This window comes from Amyelois transitella, chromosome 4 (genome assembly GCF_032362555.1).
Source record: "Amyelois transitella isolate CPQ chromosome 4, ilAmyTran1.1, whole genome shotgun sequence".
NCBI classification, from domain to species: domain Eukaryota; kingdom Metazoa; phylum Arthropoda; class Insecta; order Lepidoptera; family Pyralidae; genus Amyelois; species Amyelois transitella.
Window position 1 is genome coordinate 4,372,734 of NC_083507.1, and position 23,011 is coordinate 4,395,744.

At 41.6% G+C, this 23,011-nt stretch overlaps 2 protein-coding genes across 3 annotated transcripts; both read right to left on the reverse strand.

The window, feature by feature from the left end:
- Nucleotides 1-3,770: 3,770 nt before the first annotated feature.
- Nucleotides 3,771-21,035, reverse strand: LOC106129320 (protein PRRC2C). Of its 2 annotated transcripts, XM_060954604.1 has the most exons (15): nt 20,846-21,035; nt 20,271-20,432; nt 19,316-19,461; nt 19,006-19,066; nt 18,661-18,835; nt 18,197-18,306; nt 17,883-18,088; nt 16,706-17,686; nt 13,463-16,481; nt 13,108-13,368; nt 12,658-12,796; nt 11,982-12,265; nt 11,415-11,672; nt 4,923-5,100; nt 3,771-4,565 (listed from the first exon to the last, which is right to left on the reverse strand). In XM_060954604.1, exons 2-15 carry the CDS (start codon nt 20,382-20,384, stop codon nt 4,444-4,446), a joined length of 6,054 nt encoding a protein of 2,017 aa, XP_060810587.1. In that variant the 5' UTR covers nt 20,385-20,432; nt 20,846-21,035; the 3' UTR covers nt 3,771-4,443. The 2 variants fall into 2 exon arrangements, with proteins under 2 accessions (XP_060810587.1, XP_060810589.1); XM_060954606.1 differs by lacking the exon at nt 3,771-4,565 and having other exon boundaries at nt 4,977-5,115.
- Nucleotides 9,714-10,698, reverse strand: LOC132904375 (uncharacterized). Its single transcript, XM_060954607.1, has 2 exons — nt 10,376-10,698; nt 9,714-10,101 (listed from the first exon to the last, which is right to left on the reverse strand). The coding sequence occupies exons 1-2, from the start codon at nt 10,606-10,608 to the stop codon at nt 10,002-10,004; spliced, it is 333 nt and encodes a 110-aa protein (XP_060810590.1). The 5' UTR covers nt 10,609-10,698; the 3' UTR covers nt 9,714-10,001.
- Nucleotides 21,036-23,011: the final 1,976 nt, after the last annotated feature.

Here is a 23,011-nt window from a genome sequence, read left to right on the forward strand (position 1 = left end):
GTTGCTGTTCTGAAATGATTTTTGTAGTTCATCTATCGATCTTTGCAATAAAGAAAGAAATACTAACTTTTGTTCAAGAAAATAAAAGGTTCATTATGGTACCTTTGCGAGTGGTATCTTCACTTCGACCGTTTAGGAGTACATTACACATACGTCTTATCAGTTTATCTTTTTTAATTTCCGCTGTTGTTTACTCATAAACTGCTATAATATAATATATTCAAAATAAACCTACCTACTTAAATAGCACTAAAGATATGGGTATTTTTTGCATCAGATAAGTAGGGAACAAGTAAGTATACCTTACCTTACCTGTAGAATATTTGACATGGAAGACGGACAAACAAACACACTTTACAGCTGTTATATTAGTATGAATGTTTGTATTTTTAAATACGTAGGTATTAAGTATTTATATTTACCTTTGGGTATCTACCTTCCTACCCATGTAAAAGTAAAGAATTATGCACTATTTTGCTATACAAGAATCGTTAAAACTAATAGACTGGTCACAGTCACAGTGCCAAGCAACGTTTATACAAATTATAAAAATCTATCTTAACCTTATAAGTACTCCTAGCAGTCTCCGAATAAAAAAACTAACATGGCGAAACTATAGTTCCGTTTTTGCCATTAGACTGCGAAATCCTAAACACGGTGATCAATGTACATATCTTTTGTACTCTGAAACCTAAAGCACCCGAACTATTCACGAGACATCAATCTCCAAACTGTTTACCGATTGGTAATATACTCGTGCATATAAACTCCGCAAGGATTTGCACACAAATGAAAAGGGACCCTTGCAATAGCAGCAGCTTGTGCATTAGTTATAAAAGGATCTACTTACCTGAATCTATTTTTGTATGTTCCATCTGCCCACTGCAAGGTGGCAGGCCTGGACCCAAACTTAAGAGTAGAAAAAAATTGCAATGCAGCCGCGGTGCAGCAATCCATGCTCTTTGTTTAAATAAGAACGAGGTGATTCTAAATTCGTCTTTTAAATAAAGATATGTAGGAACTTATGGGTAACATGTTCCTTTATCGAATTGGTTCGAATTTCGATAGAGGGCCTGTGAATCCAGATTACCATTGTCCCATAACAAGGCCTTATCCAACGGCTACTTCCGTTGTGTTTAGTACCTAGGTCTATTCAATGTTCCCGAACTGTGAAATAAATACGAATACATAGTCTTATGAAAACTGAAAATTGAACTCTTAAGCGTAGATATCGAATGAGAGTGAGGTAAACGTCCCAAGCTGTCGGCATGATTCGAACAAAGCGATCCCCGTCTGGCTGTTGACCCTCGTTGGTAATTTATATCGAACTCTCACTTTGTCTAAGTCTTGTAGTCACAGGTACAACTCCTACTACTAACGGTATTTGTCTAGTAAGTAAACTTAGTAAGTATTCTTCACAAGCGTAGGTTTTTCTTGGATTAAGTCTAAAGGAAAAATGCATTGACGTTACGTTTAGTTAATGTCTCAAAAGCAAAAGCAAGTAAATTTTTACTTATTAACTAGTAGGCAGATAGGTTTATCATTTATGATAGAGAAACCTACCATTAGTGCCTATATTTTATACTATATACACTTCAATTATCTAAAGCCAGATAAGTTAAACTAGGTACCTACCTACCTACTCTACAAATGGGGATTTTCTGTGGTAATTATAAAATACGATTCGATGACCATTATACTATCTTATCGCGATGAACGTCATTCATTTATCTAAATGATAAATATATAATATTATTAAAGGTATAGTAAATACCTAACAGGCAAAGTTACAGAATTCTAGTCAAAATCTACGAAAATGGCTCTGGCCGCGGTAATAGATGTGCCTATGACTAAATCCTTTTGACTTGACATCTTTTTCTTTTCACTGTTTGTTTCGTAATGAACGAAATTATATTGTTACTACAAAGTATACGTACCTAAATGCGTACTACTCCAGTATAGATAGAAATGCCGTAATGTTAATGCTATTTACGTTTTTGATGGTTACCGTGGGGGTGAAAATATCGAAACAGTTCGACTATCGAACTACCGGTAGGACTAGATGGAATTTAGGGTATTGATGATGGGCGTTGTGTATCGATATTTGTGATTTGAAGAGAGGTGGTTGCATCATCTTGACGTCACAAAAAATATGGCCTTCATTGCACTGGCCGAAAATGTTAGCGGGCCTGTCCACTTTCGTTGATAAAGCAATTATCTTCAACTGAAGCCTGAAGTGACAGGGAAAGTTAGTAAGTCGCCTACCGCGCAAGATCCCCGTGAACTCACATCCGTTGATCAGATTCCCCTTAGATGTATGTAAGCATAAAAAGCGTGCGTGCGCCTCCTTCAAAAGAATACATGTTTTTGGAAACCCCCATGGGAACTATAGTTTTTACCGGTACGGTTTCAAGGTTTCTTCAGTAGAATTACGCTTGAAAGGACAAGAAAAAAGTAGCTCAAATAGCAAAACTAAAAAATAAATACATGTAAGGGTCGTATGATTGGATACACAAACGTGTGCGCAGCGAACGCGATCTCGGCTCTACTGGCGCGCGAGTCACGGAGGAGACGCTTAGTCGTCCGGAGAGACGCGCGGGATACGAGGTACCGCTCAGCCGGGCTCGGTTGCCTAGCAACGCGGCCGCGATAACTACCTAACTACGTACGCGCTCGCTACATACATACATACATATAATCACGTCTATATCCCTTACTGGGTAGTAAGAGCCAAAAAATTAATAATATATATAGCTTTATGGGAGAAAAAAAACGTTATTCTCTACTTCACAAAGTTTATATCGACTATCCAACTACCGGTAGGACTGTAATTTTAACTGCCTGCTCGAGCAGGTAATAAGTATTGAGATTAAATAAAACAAAAGTTCTGTCATAATAATTTTATTCGCATATAATTGGTTATGATACATGGAGTTGAAACGTATGTCTCTCAAGCGCATGGAGTAACATACAATTGTTTTAGCTCCAAATTACATTAATTATTCATTTATATTGCATCGACATGGGTTTTGCAAAATCGTCGCTACATAAACGCAAAAAAATGCAATGATTGAACTAAATCGATTTATATCATGGTTCTGTGAACCCCGTTAAGAATAAAGACGTGATTTTTATAGGTAATGTTTATTGAACTTATAAAGGTTTCATGAAATATGAGCAGAGGATTTGTAGGCGTCGTGAAGAAAACTGCAGAACAAGCTATGTAGATTGCACTGTATTATCGCAACATTTTAAGTATATTTTACACTTTCACAATATGCACTGATGAACTAAGTATTCAAATTAAAAGGACTAATAATTATTAGAATCAAAAGTTGGACTAAACAAAAAACATACATACATACATATGATCACGTCTATATCCCTAGCGGGGTAGACAGAGCCACCAGTCTTGAAAAGACTGATAGGCCACGCTCAGCTGTTTGGCTTAGTGATAGAATTGAGATTCAAATAGTGACAGGTTGCTAGCCCTTCGCCTAAAAGAGGAATCCCAAGTTTATAAGCCTATCCCTTAGTCGCCTTTTACGACATCCGTGGGAAAGAGATGGAGTGGTCCAATCCTTTTTTTAATGGTGCCGGGAACCACACGGCACGGGAACCAAACAAAAAACATTTTCTTATAATACATTTGTTCTTTTTTAATTTAAATTGTTTTACAGCCAGTACTACCTACTAAACAAGGGGGTTGTGTTTAATTTTAACTGCCTGCTCGAGCGGGTAATAAGTATTGAGATTAAATAAAACAAAAGTTCTGTCATAATAATTTTATTCGCATATAATTGGTTATGATACATGGAGTTGAACCGTATGTCTCTCAAGCGCATGGAGTAACATACAATTGTTTTAGCTCCAAATTACATTAATTATTCATTTATATTGCATCGACATGGGTTTTGCAAAACCGTCGCTACATATTCACTAATGAGAGGTCGAGGCAGCATCGGTCAGTCGGACGCGAGTCCTCCGTGCGTCGGTCGCGGGGCGGCCACCGACCGTTCGCGTTTATATATACTTAAATGTAACAGTCAAATAGCCGGATATCCGTCCGATCAATATATTTACATACAAACAGAGCGCATCTCGCACGTCGTCGTCGGTAAGAGCCGACCAAAACGATGGACTCCCACCGGCGACGGTTCAGCAGGGCGCATCAATCCGTACACATCTTAAATAATCATAAAATCACTTCCATAATTTACGACTTAATTAAAATAACCGAAAACCTACGGGCTCGAACCCGATTACACGGTGCGACGTCGTGCCGCCGAAAACGGCGTGCTCGAAGGATGCCGTTTTTCGCCGCCGATCGATCAATAAGGAACACACTGTAGGTATTGGTTGGAATGGGCATCGTGGCGTCGCATCGGTTGTTCGAGCGTGTGAGGCGGCGGGCAGTAGAGTGGCGTGGCGCGAGGCGGAGGTTCACTCGGCCTTGACCTCAGCGGGCGGCGGCGCGTCGGGCGGCGCGGCGGCGTCGGCCGGCTCGTCGGGCGGACCCGCGCCCGAACCTGCATCGGTTACGCGCTCGGCGCTGCCGGCTCCGTCTGTAACACATACACCATCCTTATTTATTGCGTTATGTTTTGGAACACACCCACCAAGCAAAAGCAATCACACCATAACAATACAATGCCCGGGAAATTATCGCGAGAGACCTGAATATTCAGACGACTAACTGTGTAACCGTGATTCAATATGGGTTTGTTTATATCTTCAAAGTTCAATTTAAAAACCTGACTTAAAAATCCAGGATCGTAGCCACAGCCAAGGTGAGGTCTAGTATGGCGAACAAACCTACTAATCACAGGAAAAGTATCTTTACGAATTGCGCTTAAATTAAAAGCAAAAAGTCGCTGTAAACGGCTGTGCCACAGAATAGAGGAAGATATCATGTGACTCACTGCGCTGATGATGATGATACTGCTGGTAGAGGTTGGGGCGGGGCGCGTGGTGCCGCACGTGCTGCGCGGGCCGGTACAGCGGCACGGGCGGGCGCTGGATGGGCGCCGGGTAGCGCGGGGACAGGCCCCGCGGGCCCCCGCCCCCGCCGCACCGCCCGCCGTTCCCGCCCATCATTTGCTACGGGCGGTAATACTACGTGTATTATGTCGGCATGTCTGCTATAGTCTGACTATGGGTTGTTCTTTTTTGACAGTTACACAATGCAAAGTATTTGAGATAAATATAGATAATAGATATGAGCTTAAATTGCGGTTTTGCTTTATTATAAATGTCAAAAAGAAGTGTTTGGACAGAGTACAGTAGACATGATTTTTTACTCTCAAATTGCATGTTTCAAAATGATGCAACTTGAGAGTGGAACAATTGTAAATATTAAATGTTTTCATAAAAAGAAAAGATTGTTGACACTTTATACACCTAGGCATAAAGTATTATTTGGATTCTGCCAGTCATCTCGTTGGTTGACACACGTATTTTCGTCAAATCGCGATATTTATTGTTTTCCTTATTTGTTCTCTTCCCATTTCATCCTTTACTCGGTTGTGGATACAGAACACAATAAGGTAAGTAAGTTATTTAGTTGTAATTCGCACCTACTCCATCACTCCGTGATGGAGTTGGGTGACGAAGAAGGCCCCCCAGACTGGGGAGGTACGAGTTCTTCTTCCAGGAAGAAATCCTCTACGCCTCGCCCTTCTAAGCGACCTGCCGAATCTGCAATAGAATCGGAACCAAAAAAAACTTCTCCCCCATCGGACTCAATCCAATCTGTTTTTCATCGTCCGGGTTTTGAACCGGACTCTATCATTAAATATACCGACGAAGACGATGCTCCGTTTATCGTATATGTTACGAGGATGGAACCCGATCCTTCTGCGGGTCTATCTATTAAGCTGCTTAAATTTGCTCAATTTCTGCATCAAAATTCTGTCAGTGGTATCAAATCTGGGGGACTTAAACTCATGGGCAGGAACAAAATTTCAATCGAATTTACAGATAGGGACTCTGCCAATTCTTTTTTAGAAAATCCTTTAATCCCAAATAATAAATATACTGCGTCTGTCCCGAGATTCAATATCTCTCGCATGGGAGTTGTTAGAGATATCCCTACGGACTGGACTCTTGAAGAATTAATTAATAATATTTCTGTTCCGCCCAACTGTGGTCAGGTAGTAATGGCCAGACGTCTTAACTCCAAATCAAAGAAACCTGACTCCTCCGTTTCCTGGTTCCCAACCACTACTGTTGTCCTTACTTTCCGTGGACATGTCCTCCCGGAAAGAGTTTTTTGTTTCCATACCTCTCTCCCTGTATCAGTCTACCTCCTCCCCACAATCCAATGTAGGAACTGCTGTAAATTTGGTCATATCAGCAAACAGTGCCGCTCCAAACCACGCTGCTATAGGTGTGGCCAATTCCAACACTCAGGTGATTCATGCTCCTCAGATGTTCCTTTATTATGTTTATTCTGCGGGAATTCCCATCTTGCTACTGACCCATCCTGCCCCGAACATATTAGGCAGAAACAAATAAAAGTTATCATGGCAAACGATAACATTAGTTACTCTGAGGCAGCAATGAAAATTCCTCAAAAACGTTCTTTTTCACAAGTTGCTGCTGCAGATACCCCTGCTTCCTCCCAATTCTACTCCTCCCAATCTCCAGTCTCCTCTCCACAACGCCCACCAAACCCTCCCCGCTCTTCAGCCCCCAATCTGTCTTCCTCTTACAAAAAAACGATTACAATTTCCCCTAAAACCAGACCAGAGCTTGGTAAGTCTTATGACATTCAGGCTCTCAGAGAAATTACCGCAACTCCAAAATCTTCCCTTCCCAATGGTTGTGCGTGTTCTTGCCAACACCAGGACCCTTCCACTGCTTTATCTCCAAATGATAACCTATTTGAGATTTTAGCAGACGCCCTTATACAATTTTTATCACGAGATGTTGATATGTTACCGCCCAATACCATTTCTCGTCTTCAACAAATAATCGTTCCCATCCTTTCCAAACATAATGGACCAAGTTCTTCTTCAGTGGAATACTAGGAGTGTATCCAAAAAGAAACCTGATTTAGTCTTCTTAATCAATAGATACAATCCCATTATAGTTGCCATTGCTGAAACGTGCCTTAAACGCACGTCTCACTTCCATATCCCACACTACTCTTGTTTTCGAGATGATAGAGATGATGGTTGGGCAGGCTGCGCTTTGTTAGTCTCTCAATCCATCACCTTCACTCAAGTTCCTATTCCCCCTCACAGCTCTTCCTTCCATGTTGTTGCTGTGAGAGCCTTAGAAATATCCTTTGTTTCTGTTTACCTCCCTCACCCTCACCACTCTATTGTCCTGGAACTACAGTCTATTCTATCTTCTATCCCTACTCCCCTTATCATATTAGGTGACTTTAACATACGTAGCACCCTCTGGGGCTGCCCCTTTGACGATTCAATTTTTCCTGTCTTTCTTGATCTTCTTGACAACATAAACCTTTGCACTTTAAATGATGGCTCTATCACCCGCCGGTCTCCTCCGTCCCAAAATGCCAGTATCCCAGACCTTACCCTAACATCCCCCCAACTTGCTCCTCTATTGCTTTGGCGGGTCTTACCTACTTCTTATGGTAGTGATCATTTTCCAGTCCTTACCACACTAATTAAATCCATTTCCAAGGTTTCGCCCCTTCCTCCTCTTCTTAAATACAAAACCGAAAAGGCAGACTGGGACAAGTTCTCAACTTGCCTCAAGGTTCTTACTTCCTCCCTTCCCTCTCCCTCTAGCCAAAACTTTTTACAGGTGTATGAAGAGTTCATATCTGCTGTTATTTCTGCTGCAGATGAATCAATCCCAATTAAAAATGCTTCACACAACAAAATTCCCTCCCCTCCATGGTGGGACTCTGAATGCTCCGAATTTATCAGGAAAAGAAACAAAGCTGAGAAAGATTTTAATAGTGACCCCACCTTGACAAATTATCTACTTGTTCGTAAAACAATGGCACAGACTAAGCGTCTATTGTCCCAAAAAAAACACCTTGGCTGGAAGTCCTTTTGTGAGTCCATTTCCCCCAAATCCTCTCTTTCAAGTGTCTGGAAGAAAATTAAATCTTTTAGAAGAGCCACAGCTTATCAAGACTCCTCTTCTAATGACACTTCACCTTGGCTCAATGATTTTATAAATAGACTTTCCCCTCTAACCGCTCCTGCTTTGGACGAACTTCCATACTCCTCATATTACTGTCCTTCCCCAACCATCCTAGATGATCCCTTCTCCCTCCAAGAATTATTATCCGCTCTGGACGGTCTCAAGGATTCCTCCCCTGGTATTGACGGCATTCCCTTTTCTTTCATTACCAACGCTCCTCTTCCTTCCAAATTATACCTCCTGTCCATTTTAAATCATATCTTCCTGTCTGGGTCTGTCCCAGAATCATGGAAGAACCAAATTATTATTCCCATTCTTAAACCAGGGAGGAACCCTCTAGACCCCCTCAGCTATAGACCCATTGCCCTCTCATCGGTAATACATAAAATTATGGAACACCTCATCAAAAATCGATTAGAATGGTTTATTGAATCAAAGGGCATACTTCCAAATACTCAATTTGGCTTTAGAAGAGGTATGGGAACTCTGGACAGCCTGAGCATCCTGGTCTCCCATATAAGAGTGGCATTCTCTAAAAACGAACATGTGGTAGGCGTTTTTCTTGACATAACTTCAGCATATGATAACGTTCAACTTCCTATTCTCAGGCAAAAATTGCATAAGCTGAGTATTCCAGTGAGGCTGATTAATATCATGTGTAATATGCTCATGGATCGTCACATAATTGTCCGTTTGCAGGGTTCTCTTCTTCCCCCTCGCTCTGTTTGGAAGGGTCTTCCACAGGGCTCTGTACTTAGTCCCATATTGTATAATTTATATACTTCTGACCTAGATCAGTCTGTCAATTGCTTTTGCAATATTCTTCAATATGCTGATGATATAGTTCTTTTCGCTTCTTCGGACTCCTTTGATGACATTAGCCGTCGTTTAAATTCAGCTCTTTTTTACCTCAACACCTGGTTAGAAGACCATGGATTATCTATCTCCCCGCTTAAATCAAACTGTGTCGTCTTTACTCGGAAGAGATCTTTGCCCCTATTAACTATTTCGATTAATAATGAAACTATCCCTCAAAAAGACAGTTGTAAATTTTTAGGAATTACCTTAGACTCCAAACTAACAGGTGTTACTCACTTAAACCATGTTGTCCAAAAAGCTGAAAAGGGAGTTAATGTCATGAGGTCTCTCTCTGGGGTCCGCTGGGGCTCCCACCCCTATAGTCAAAAATTAATTTATAATGCCCTTGTACGTAGCCATTTTGACTACGGTGCCTTCTTATTAGAACCATGCAACAAATTAGCTTTGGCGAAATTAGACAAAATTCAACATAAATGTCTCAGAATTATAACCGGTGCTATGAAATCTTCTCCAACAAATGCCCTTCAGGTTGAATGTTTGGATCCTCCTCTTGTATTAAGGAGACAATTTTTAGCTGATAGATTTCTTTACAAAACAATCCAATTATTTTCTCATCCCTTATTAGAAATACTTAACTCTCTATCAGACTATTGTCATACCTCTTCTTATTGGGTTAACAAAGATCACCCCCCTTTGGTTAAAAGCTTCGATAAAATAGATAACCTTCCCCACCCAGTTGCCCAATTCTCCAAAAATCATATCTTTGATATTGACTTCCACCCTCTCATCTTCCAACCTAATGTTCTTCTAAACATAGGACTATCCAAGAATCTTCCTGGTGCTGATAGGATATTCAACCGGATCATTTGTGAGAAATGGTCTGATTGGACCCTCATTTTTACGGATGCTTCCAAATTATCTCAGGACTCTAATGTTGGTGCAGCAGTTTGGATACCTAAATTCAATCTTTTACTAAGTTTTAAATATCTTTCACAATCCTCTATATTTACTGGAGAATCCATTGCTCTCTTTGAAGCTGTTCAATTTGTTTTATCTCACAATTTGGACAAATCACTTATCCTCTCAGACTCTTTGAGCTGCCTCCAAGATATTTTGAAACGACCCTTCCATGCAAAGGATAACTTTCCAATTACCCTGAAAATAAGAGAAACCTTATATAAATGTCAGTCTTCCAGTATTAATGTAGTTATTGCTTGGATTCCAAGCCATTCAGGAATCAAGGGTAATGAAACAGTAGATATGTGGGCTAAACAAGCTTCTACTTCAGGTTCTGACTGCCACAAATTTCATTACTCTCGAGACCTTAGACTTCTGGCTAAACCACAATTAATGACTAATTGGAATAGACAATGGCAACATTCTCGTCAGCAAAAAGGTGTCTGGTATGGAAATATCCAACCAAACTTACCCAAAGTCCCTTGGTTCTTCCGGCATCGAAACTTGGAGAAGTGGGTAACGTCGGTTATTATCCGAATGCGACTTGGCCATGTATGTATCCCTGTCTTCCTCCATAAACTCCGAATTAGAGATACTTCTATCTGTGAATGTGGCCTGGATGAAGGTAGTCTTAATCACATAATTTTCAACTGCCCCAAACTTGTGGTCCATCTTCGTAACATAATTCCGTCTAACATTCCCCATCTAAATTTAGACACTAATTCATTTCTTTCTCTTGTCCACACTCGGTTCTGTTATATAATTGCAAAGTTCATAACTAAAAATAACCTAAAACTATAGTACCCATTACAAATTTATTTATTTTTTTTAACTTCCGAAATCTCCCTATTAAGTATATCCCTTGTTTTGCACAACTTTTATACCTTACACACTCACTACACATTATAATCATTAACTTGTCTTCTCGTTTACTAACAATACCTACTTGTTGTGTTTGTCTTTTTGTGTTTGTACATTTGTTAACCTTCTCCTTTCAGATTGTATACCGTCCATTTTTGTAACTTCGTGTCTCTTCAAACCATGACATTGGCAGAATCACCGAAAGTCCGGTGGAAGCCATAATATAGAAAAGAAAGAAAGAAAGAAAGTATTATTTTTTAGTGTGGGGTTCCCAGCCTCGAGAAATCCACTGTTCAACTGATCCAAATACCTCCTTCACAAATTTTCACCTTCGACTGGTAAGAAGTATATCTACATCTTAAATTCATGAAATACACGCATAATCATCAGTAACAATAAAATTCTGAAAAAATCTGTTTGTGTGTTTTCATTTGAACGTGCTAATCTGCAGAATTAATGGATAGATCTTAATCAACTTTTTTGGTCTAACATACCAGACACAGTTATTTTTCTTATTAAAACATTCAGAAAAAATTATTCTTCTCATACCATGATGACTCATACGATCTCCATACGAAGTTGGCAGCACAATGCCAACCAAGACAGTTATAGTCCGGTAATCATCAACTGAAATAGTGTAAAATAACTACCTGCTGCTGATGTTGCTGATGGTGCTGTAGCGGCGTGATAGCCGGCGGCGGCATCGGCGGCGGCGCGTGATACTTGTGCTGCGGCGGCGAGTGCGGCGGCTTCTGCGGCTTGTTCGGCTTGGGCGTCGGCGACGCGGACTCGCACAGCGGCGCGAAGCCGTTCGCGTGCTCGTGCAGCGGCGACTTCAGCTGCGGCGGCGGCGGCCGCGGCTGCGGCGGAGCGGCGTATTGCTGCTGCAGCGGCGCGCGGTATTGTTGCTGTAAGGATTTTGTGCATATTAAGAAACACTAAAAATATAGCTTTAAACACAAAAGCATGGCTATAATAACAGGAGATTATATAAATTACTTGATGGTCAAGTGTTTTAATTCTATTTCAACTACATTGTTTCCTAACTTGGACTTTCCAGAATAACATACAACCAATAAGCTACTTTTATTCCAAAAGTTCAAATATAAGTAGCCCTGGACAAAACTTGAAAACAAATTTATCTTGACTAACCAAAATAAAAAAATATGACAAAAGAAAATACTCCACTTTCATTTCAATATTAAAAAAATGCTAACCTGCATTTGTTGAACGGCGGCCGCCACTTGTAACTGCGACGATATGAATTGCGATCCAAACGCCCCGGACTGTGCCGGTTGCGTGAACTGTAGCGGGTAAGTGGGCGCCGGGGCCGTGGGCGGCTGGTACGGGGAGTAGTACGAGTTGGCCGGGGGCGCGGGCCGGGGCAACAGGCCCGGTAGAGAGTACGGGGCTTCGCCGACGGGCCCCGAGTAGCCGAGGTACTGCTGCTGGTACGTGCTCACACTGCCGACGCCGCCTACACCGCCACCTCCTTTACTGCCTGCGTTAAAAAATATTGTCATTTAAGTCTTTTTTTGTCTTTCAAGATGTTAATAAACTTCTGTAGGATTTACCCACAATCACAACAGGATCGTGATCACTCCAGAGAGATGAGGGAGGATACAACAGGGACTAACCCAGGAAAACGGCATAGATTTTTTTGCTTGGCTCCTTTACATGGCAATAATTGTTAAATTGGATCTCTATCATCAGAATATATTAAAGAATAGTAAAATCAGTCATTAATTTTAGGCTTGGAAGTGGCAAATATCTATATGGATGAAGTACCTATAATTATGTACATTGTAGGTTTCTCTACCAAAATGGGAGGTAGGAAATTTAACATAAAAGTTCCATAAGATTTTCACCCAGAACATAATAAAAAAAACATACCTATAGCACCAATTTGCTGACTGGAAGGTTTCACAGTAGCTGACATGAGAGAATTTGAAGTACTAGAGATTAGAACCGTACTGGGATTATTGCCAAGCTGTCCCGATTGGCCAAAAGCTGCGCCACCTCCAGCTGCAGCCTGCAAATAAAAGATATATATTCTAATGAACTGCTGATCAAGTCCAATATTTTCACTAATCAATGCAATCTCTGCAAACAATACAGGGTCTGTTTTCTCTCTCATTATAGCAGATTTCATTATCACCTTTTGCAGCCAACTAGACAAAATTATCAGGCCTGCCTAAATCAATTTGTCTTTTGATGGAAACTTTCTTAAGAATGTACAAGACACTCATAAAATAAATCTCTATTTAACCTTTTACCGTTTGCGTAGCACACAGCTAAATAAATCTGTTATTGAATTTTATAGGTACTTAACATGTTACTTACCATCCTATATTGGTTGGGAAGGCTCTGGAACATAGTAGCCATACCATCTGGCGGTGGCTGCTGGTGGTAATTGTATGGCGCGGCTGATCCAGCGCCGTACGGCGTTCCAGGAAACGTCCCGAATTGGCCTCTACTCTGGTCCAAAAAGGCTCCGTACAAGCCACCTTGCTGAGGAAGTTGTTGGGACGAGCCCAGCAGCTGTTGCGAGGAGTTGAACAGAACCGCCGGAGGCGACGGTACTGACAGCCCGCCATAACCGCCCTGTTGATTGAAAAATAGCTATAAAATTATAAACTCTTTTTTTTTCTTTAAATATTACATTTGGTTTTTTATGCAATTTCATGGCAAGTGGTACCTGATAGCCTACGTGGTTGTAGTGCTGAGGCGGCGGCGACTGCAACTGTTGCGTTGGCTTCACTTTACACACGTTTGGAGGCGCGCCAGTCTCAGTATTGCTCTCCTCGAAGCCGGGAAACTGTAATTCTTCACTGCCTTCAGCCACTGCAGGCATTTCCCACACCTTTTTCACACTAGCTATTTTTAAATTGAGATCTGCAGCCAGTGGGGAAATAGTACTTGATGTACTCATATGCACTCCTCGTGGCAAACTGAGAGTTTTGGCAGTCTTATCCTCAGTGAGCTGTCCAAGAGTATCTGTATCGAAAGTAAAATCAAGTTTCATATCTGATGAATCTTCCGCTTTTTGAGATGTGTCAAATGACATCGGCAGATTCAATGTACCTTCGGCGTCTGATACAGGTCTACTATTATCTGCCATGAGTTCTTGAATGGATCTTGGTCGTGGTCTCACCTCGCCGTTGAATGCTACTGGTCGGGCATCTAATTCTGCCGGAATATCTTCGCCCTGAGGCTTTGCAGTGTTAGCACTAGGTTGATATTTTTGTTTTAAGGCCTCAGCAGGTGGTGCAGTCTTATAATTCGTATTTTCGAATATGATAGTCTCTACAGGCGGGGTCGACCCATCTAATACTCCCGATTTATCGGTAGTGACAGCACAAGTCGGTGGAACAGACTTAATTTCGGCAATATTTTGTGCGTCAGCAGGCGTACTACGCTGACTTGACTGGCCAGATTTATTCTCTACATTTTCAGTCGTCGTTTCTTCGACGTTGCCGCGCAAGGTTTGCGATATAGGTTTGTCCCATGCGTTGACCGCCGGCGGGGGCGGAGCCGCGCCGGTGTCTGGTCCGAAGCCTGTTACTAATCCCATTTGCTGCTTTTGTCTTTGCTTCACAAAACGCGGTGCCAAATTAGCTTGACGTGGCCGGTCATACTGGGACACCGGCTTACCCATAACCGGAGCCGAACCACGAGGAGCGTTCGATTTATCGTTAGGATTTCTAGAGGATGATCCATTTCTTCCACCGCCTTGGTTGGAATGAGATCTGGGTTGTTTAATAGTTTCTTCTTTGGCGGGGGGGCATCGGGTATCCTTGGAGTTTTTCTTATTTCGAACCTCCTGGAATCCATCATCGACGACTTCGTCGTCCTTCTTGCCCGAAATCTTAAGGTCGGTCATAGCCTCTATTACTTCAGTGGTCTTATCTGCGGGTGTGTCTTTTTTCGATCCTTGTGCATGGCGAGCATTGTTTTGGCGGTTATTCTGATTACGCAGGCCTCTCTGCTGTTGCGCTCCAGATCTACCTCTGCGGGCGTTACTGCCGCCTTCGGAATGTTCTGATGTGGTCTCCCAGTTCTCGTCTTCTCCACTAAGCGGTCCGACGGAACCTTTAGGCCTCCGGTCCCGTCCTCGCCCGGTTGACGAACCGGTTCGCGGTTTGGAATGGGATTTGTTTTTGTTATCATCCTGTATATCTTTAGCGTCGTCGTCTTTGGCGGCTTTGTTAGTTTGACTGAAGGGACTCTTCGTGTTAGGCGGACCGTAACCCGCAACCCTTTTAGCCGGCGCCGGAGGGCGCGACGCGCCTTGGAATCCTCCTCTGCCTCTCCTAGAAGGTTGTCCGCGTGGGGCGAAGGGTTCCCTGTTCTCCATATTATCGATGGTGTGCGACATCTGCTCAGCCGCGCGATTGTCGTCATGGCGATCGGATTTCTTCGGCCCTCGTGGACTGCGCGGCGCCCGACGTCGTTCTTTGCGCTCAGCATTAGGCGCGCCGTCTGTGGAGCCGTCTGACTCGCTGGCGCGGTTGTTGGAGCGCGAGCTGCGGTGCGAGCGGCGGCCGCGAGAGTCGCGGCCCCAGCCGCGGTTATACACGGCGTAGCCAGCGCCGCCGCCTGCGCCCGCCGCTCCTCCGCCCCCACCCCCTCCTCCACTGCTGCCGAAACCTCTGCCCTTCTTTTCCGAACCAGACCCGCTCGATTTTCTTTCCACAGGCTCCTTGATGGGATTCTTATTAAGCTGCTCGCTACCAAATCTTTCATTTCTTTTTTCATCAACTGGTCGTTTTTGAATGTCGACATTTCCCTGTAGAGATTCCACTGAATGTGTTTCGTTGACCTTTCCTAATGTTACCGAAGGATCAGTACTAGATTTGGAAGCTATAGATTCAGATTCCGACAATTCTTTCTCAGATTTCTGGGATGAAAACAATGGCTTGTTTAAATTTGGTGCAATATTCTGATCTGATGAAGATTGTAACTGTTGAGCTGAATCGAGATTTGAAGGTTTAGAAGTTTGAGTAATAGGTTTAGAAATAGGTTGGTTAGTATCAAGTAAAGATTGAACAGAAGAAGATTGTGATTGAGTATTAGTATATGGGTGTATTTGAGGTACTTGTTGATTCTGCACGTTTTTCCCACTAGCGGAATGATTATTGAATTTATGACTTTGAGAAGCAGGTGCCGCATGATTTGAAATAGTCTGCTGAGTAGACCCCGCCGTGGATTGCTGATTTAAATTAGATTTGTCTTCTACTGAATCTTTAGGAAGATGTTCAACTTCTTTAGATGTAGTTTTTTCAGCAGATGTTTTTTGATAAGCAGATGAGTCATCTTGAGTTATTTCAGCCCATGAAGTTTTACCAAAATCTCTTTCAGACGATTCCCGCTGGACGGTAGCAGAAGGTGGAGTAGGACGCCGTTCTGCTGCTTGCACTTGCGTTGAGGAATCTGAAGAAGGAAATGAATCTGCTACTCCTATACTCTTTCTTTCGAACACTTCTGTCAATTTATCAGCGGCTGTTCTGCTGCTGTGATCAATACCACTATCTATAGATTTCCTGTCAGATTCATTTCTTCTATCTTTGTAGTCGCTATATTCTCTATAAGAATCTTTTGAATTAGATCTATCTAATTCCCTTCCAGCTCTATCATAATCTTGCATTTCAGATCGCCACTGAGGCCCAGATCCATCTTTTTCTCTCCTAAAATCATCCTCACGGTCTGAGAAATCTCTGAAACAAAATATATACTTATGATATTAATAAGTAAGAGCCAAACCTCTGATTATTGTATGAAGTTATTTTATAAAATGTAATAGGCCATACAGCTGAACATGACCCTTCAGTCTTTTCAAGACTGTTGACCTTGTCTACCCCGCATATAGACAGATGTAGGAACAAAATAATGGAAAATATTCTAGACTAGTAGTTTAAGTATAAATGAGTAAAAAATTAACCTTGAATAAGAGCGCCGTCCATTGTGTCTCGGAGCATTGTACGGCGTCGGCTCTTGGCGTCTGGGCGCTTGTTTTCCTGAAAACGCCCACCCCTTATGTTGATCGTCTTGTTGACGATTCTGCTGTTGCTTTAAAAATCGCGGTGGAATATTATTTTGGAACGTTTTTGAGAAGGCAGCATTAGGTTGCTCCCGATCACGGCCGTAATCTCGATCTCTGTCCCTGAAGTCGCGATCGCGATCTCTGTCATTCCGGTCGCGGTCCATCCTGTCTCTGTTGTCACGATCCATCCGGTCGCGGTCCCCTCTCTCCGAGCCTCTATCGAATCGTTCCCGATCCAAACGATCACCGCGATCTCTATCGTTTCTATCTCTGTCTCGCATATCCATTCGCTCTTTTTCACTATCTTGACGCTCTCTGTTATCATTTCGACCTCTTTCTCTCTCACGCTCCCGGTCCCTCACATCTCTATCGCGATCTCTATTATCGAACCTGTCTCTGCTTTCGATTCTTTCCCTTTCTCTGTTATCAACACGTTCATTTTCCCTGGTGTCACGGTGATCGCTTCGTTCTTTTTCCCTGTTATCAGCGCGATCTCTTTCTCTATTATCGTGACGTTCTCTATCTCTGTTATTCTCCTTTTCTCTGCTGTCTGGTTCTCTGTCGCGATTGTCGTTCCGATCGCGATTGTCATTCCGATCGCGATCTCTATCTAATCTATCGCGGGAATCCTTGGGCTGAAGGGGCGCATTATCTCGCATTTGCCGTCGCTGTTCCTCTTCCTTCCTCTGCCGTGCTCGCGCTATCACTTGAGCCATCTCATTATTTTGCTTCTGTCGTCGTTCAGCCCATATTTGCTCTTCATCTGTGAGCTCTGGAACCTTTGCATCGACGCGCTCGGTTTCAATACTAGGTCGGTTATTATTCTTATTAGACTTATTCGGTGCCGATGACTCTCCATCAGAAAAGTCTAATTTTTGGCTGCAAGAAAAATAAAAAATTAATAAGAAATATTTTTCATACTGTAACCAATCCTAAGAAACTATCTATTAGACACGTAAAATTTCATCTTTCATGAACTATATTAGACAGTGTGGTGTCTATCTATATATAAATAGGTTTTAAGATTAATTAGTGTAATAGTGATAGTTTAGTGTGGGGAAAGATGTATACTGACTCATAGTCGATGTCGTCGTGCTGCGCCCAGCCGGCGTCGCGCGCAATGTCATCGAGCGAGGAGATCTGGTCGGGGCGCAGGATGGGCCGCGCGGTGAGGATGTCCTGCGCGCGGGCCGGCGCAGGCGGCGGACGCGGCGCCGCGCGCCGGCCCGGCGGGGCCAGCGCGCCCAGGCCGAGCCCGCCGCCGCCGCTACCTTTCACCAGCTGCGTTAACAGACATTATTAGTTGAGATTCGGCTACGAATCGTCTTCATCATCAGTTATGTACAGAAATTCTAGTCGGATGCTCTTGTCTGTGGTGATAATACTCACAAAAGAGGGTAGTATAGCGCGGAAGGCGGGGGTCTGTTGTGCGGCAGGCGCGGGGGACGCGGCTTCCGGCCGCACGGTCGCGCCGCCACCGCACGTCCAGCTGCCTTCGGCTGCACAATCAAATTAATGGATCATTGTTATATTTAATCTGCTTTAAAATAAAAATAAAAACAAGAATTCCATATCATCATTCTCCTGATGTTAGTCCTAGTTATGTCCTAACTTTAAAACTCTGAAGAAGAGCTGGGGTGACCACAATCGCTCGAAAAATTGAGTAAGTCTTAGAAGTAGATCAAGGTCACACATTTGGTTGCTTGTATGTCCTTCTTTTGCTGATTGCAGATACAACTTTATTATTTGTTTATAAGAATCTGTTGCAACAAACACATTAACCATATCTCAAAGGGTTTCAATTTATGACACATTTATCGACAGGGTGACTCCCCTCATGTCATTTGGCTTACTTTGCGGCCTGAGTTGTGGCTGAGATGTTGAATGCTCTGAAGAACGGTGTGATGGTTGGGCAGCAGCCTCCAATGACGGGAACTCTGTCCTGAAGTGTGGTGACGAAGGTGGTGGAAGTGGCACCCAGCCGCTCGGACAAGTAGACGCAGGCACATTGCTGGTGGATGTTGTAGGCTGAAATATAAATGAATATTCATATCACCAAGTCCAAAAAACTGTTATTCTGGGCAGGTAATTTATTTTTGGTAATGTAGGCATTTATTGTATGAATGAGAAATTAATTAATAAAAGCTAGATATTTTACATGATGTGTTTTATTCAAATAAAAAAGCTACAATACTCACAACAGTCTGAGAGGTGCATGTTGCCGGTGTAGATACAGTAGTAGTAACAGCAGAAACAGAGCTAAAAAATAAAGAAACATTTGTTGAGATTTAATATTATGGCACACTTATATTTCTTTAACACCAAGAGTAATGAAATAGTCATGGTTGGTGCCATCATCATCTCTCCGTCTTATATTTACTAGTTCTCTATTGTCCCATCATATTCTCAGATGCACTGTATGTCACTATGATTTAAAACATACAGTTCTCTCAACACTTTGTGTGATCTTTGGCAATTTTAGCTAATAGTTGAATGTCAAATACTTACTTGGCGTTAGGGTCTTGCCCTGTTTCAGTTTTCAAAGATGGCAAATTGGCTGGTGGACGCCTTGCCGATGGTACTTTTCCAAGACTCTGCATTCCATGCTTGCGGCTGAGTTGAGATTTTACTAGGGATGGCTCAGAGTTTTCGTTCTGAAAATAATTTAAAACAGATATGTATTGTAAAAGGTTTTTAGAAAACCGGCCAAGTACAACATACTTGAATGTTCTTCACCATCATAAAGTCCATTGCCAGCCCAACATAATGACAGATCGACAGATTGCAGTAGAGGCTAAGTAATAGGTTCCTGTTTTTACCGTTTAGGTAGGAACCCTGAAACTACAGATGCCATTAACTTCATTACACAAATGGAAATATAATAATTAAGCTATTACTGCAAAAGAAAACTAAGGTTCAATGAACTTGCAAAACAAAGGCATATAGCATCATTGACAAATTTAATTTTTTTTCCATCATGAATTAATGTAAATGTGAATTCTTATATGAACTACTTTCATTCCTAAGTAGGTACCTAGGAACACAAGGATGCAAGGTCAACAGTTTAACAACAATTGTACTGCAAGTTTGTTCTAGTAATATGACAAACCAAGGTCAATCCATTCATCTGTAACTATATCATTGTATGCATGATACTGATTAATTAAATTTATAATATATTTAAACACAAATATAGTGCCTTCAAAATGGGCATAATGCCCTAAAGCAATAAAAACAATTATCATATGTAATGTAAAAAATTGTCTGAAAATTGGGAGAACATTTTATAGAGAAATAGGTACACAAAACTACCCTGTTTTCACGAAGAATTAACATAAAAAGGATTCAGTCTGGTATGCTGCAAGGTATACAAAGGGAATCATAAATAATGAGGGATGCATTATTTTTCCATGAATAGTACATGTTTTAGTTACTGAGAGTAATGACACAAAAGTTCACTAACCCTGTTAGTGCAGTACAAGCTATTGATATCCAACTTCTGGTATTTTTGCTTGCCGGACGTCGGCTTCGACTGCGCCGTAGTGCCTCCGCCGCCCGGCGTCGAGAGTGCAGACATGCTGCGATGTACACACCATCAGGAGATCACCCTCGCACCGACCACCAACTGTAACCAGCGTAACCGACACTTCATAAACGAATACGTTCACGTAATGACTTACAAAAGCCTAAGTAATACACTATAGGATAGCAATATTTGCTACTATATTTGACACAGTTTGTTCTCAAAATTATCACTTCACTGCAACACGAATAATTTCAACAGCACAGACATTATTACAGCCCAACTGGAAGGGTTGGGTTGGAAGGTTTATTGACGTGTTACATCCGTACACTGAACACTGGATCGATGACATCCAATTTTCCACACTCTTTAGATTGAACTATATAGTTTATATCATCCTTACACCGTGCAAATAATTTTGTTAAGGTAACGGTATTTGACAAGATTGAAGAACGGTAAATAACAAACTAATTTCTATAGATACACGAAACAACAGAAGCGAAATAAATATCTACCTTGGTCCGTTACGCTTGATATTACGTTAAATTAATAGTCTAAGCTCAAAGGCTAATATTACAATAACGATTACTTCAGATTTTTATTATATTCTACTCTACCAAAACTTATATCACTTTATTTTAAGATGGCGTCTCCACCAAAAGACGATCTCCTTTTTCACAATCAATAGTGTGACGTCACAAAGGCTACGTCAACCATAGACAGTAGACAAAACAAGAACTTGCCTGCCATCTCGTATCTAGTTGACAAAACTCTCACGCAAGTAAAGGCATAAAGGCAGTCATACACCTAGCTATGCGTATCACAGATTTAAAAACATTATAGTACGTAATATATGTTTTTATAAAAAGGTACAAAAAAGAAATTAATACCAATTTATTAATCCTACTACTATTATAAAGGCGAAAGTTTGTATGGATGTTTGTTACTCTTTCACGCAAAAACTACTGAACCGATTACCATGAAATTTGGTATGTAGGTAGCTGAAGACCCAGAATAACACATAGGCTACTTTTTATCCCAGAGTTCCCGCGGGATTTATAGGGTTTCCATGCGGACGAAGTCGCGGGCGGCCTCTAGTAGACACATATTTTTCTTTACAAATTTCAAATGACCACATGCAGTTAAGCTATATTTTGGTCATGGTACCAAGCTTTACCGTAATATACAGGGTGACTTTTAATTCAACTGTATAAATTTAACTGTTAAGTGTACTCATCTAAAGGATATTTAAAAACGTTAAAAGAAAAATATCGGTTCATATTTCAGAAAGTACGAAAAAAATAAAAGTATCAAAATCCACGATCCTAAATACGTCATATCACCCCGGCCGGCGGAAAAGCGACGCGTAAGATTCATTCAGCTGAGCAGAGGTCAACGACACAATTCATTCAGCTGAGCAGAGGTCAACGACACAATTCATTCAGCTGAGCGATCTCGACAACTCTGTACTTTACTTGATCTTGATACTAAAAAAATTATTTATTTTTCAGACATTTATTTAGGTACATGTTCAGTTTTAATTTCTTTTTGTAGTATTAATCTTTAATCAAGTGTGACGTAGTTTTTGAGGGTTTTTTTAAATGTGAAAATGATGACGTGTAATTTAAATAAAAATAGGCTCAAACGGGTCAGAAGCATGGGTATAGTCTATGTTTAAAAGGATGCAGTTGTTTTAAATGTCACCCTGTATAATAGACATTGTATTGTTACAATACGGCGTCACTGTATGGGTAATAGTGTAATTATGTAGCTTGGTCCAATTTAAAAACAAACAGCAACAAGCAAGCCTAAAACATCTGATAAAACTGCATCAATATACGCGCACATCACGGAAATATATTTTTCCAGGGAAAGTGCAAAAAACCCGAAAATATATTGAGAAAGAAAATGGTACACCCCAAAGGCGTGTCTCTTCACGACAAAAGGAGCCCGTTCAACTTGGCTCCTACTTTTCAAAGTGAGCTAGTTACCGCCACTAATCATCTTTCGAGATGGTGTCGACATTTCATTCGATCTTGAATTCGGTAGGTATGTCGAAACTAGGGCTAAAACTGTTTTAAAAACCTGGGCATTCTCTCCAAGGTCCGACGGTATTTTACTTCAGACCTACTGCTAAACCTCTACCCTCCCTGTATATCTCTTCCCCAATACATTCAACTTGGAGATTTCAAAGGCAGGAGTGCATATGCTCATCTGGTTTATCATCAGGCAATTTGTGTTCATACCATGTGTTTTATTAATCTTACTGGTCTTACATATCTTTGAGCATATAATAATGTTACATTACAGGCGGATATGGATAGCTGTAACCAACTTTACAATCCAATATTATGTATGTTTTCTTAACCACCTTTATGTAAGGTGGTCTTCTTAACATACATACATATGTACATAAAATCACGTCTTTTTCCCGGAGGGGTAAGCAGAGACTACACCTTTCCACTTGCCACGATCTCTGCATACTTCCTTCGCTTCATCCATATTCATAACTCTCTTCAAGCAAGCTCGGCGGTTTCGGGTACTCTTGAACTGGCCTTTTGTCAGGACGTCCAGAATTTTAACAAGATACGTTTGTCTAGGCCTTCCCACTCCGACCTTTCCCTCCACCCTCTCCTTGTATATCAGCTTAGTCAACCTGCTTTCATTCATCCTCTCCACAG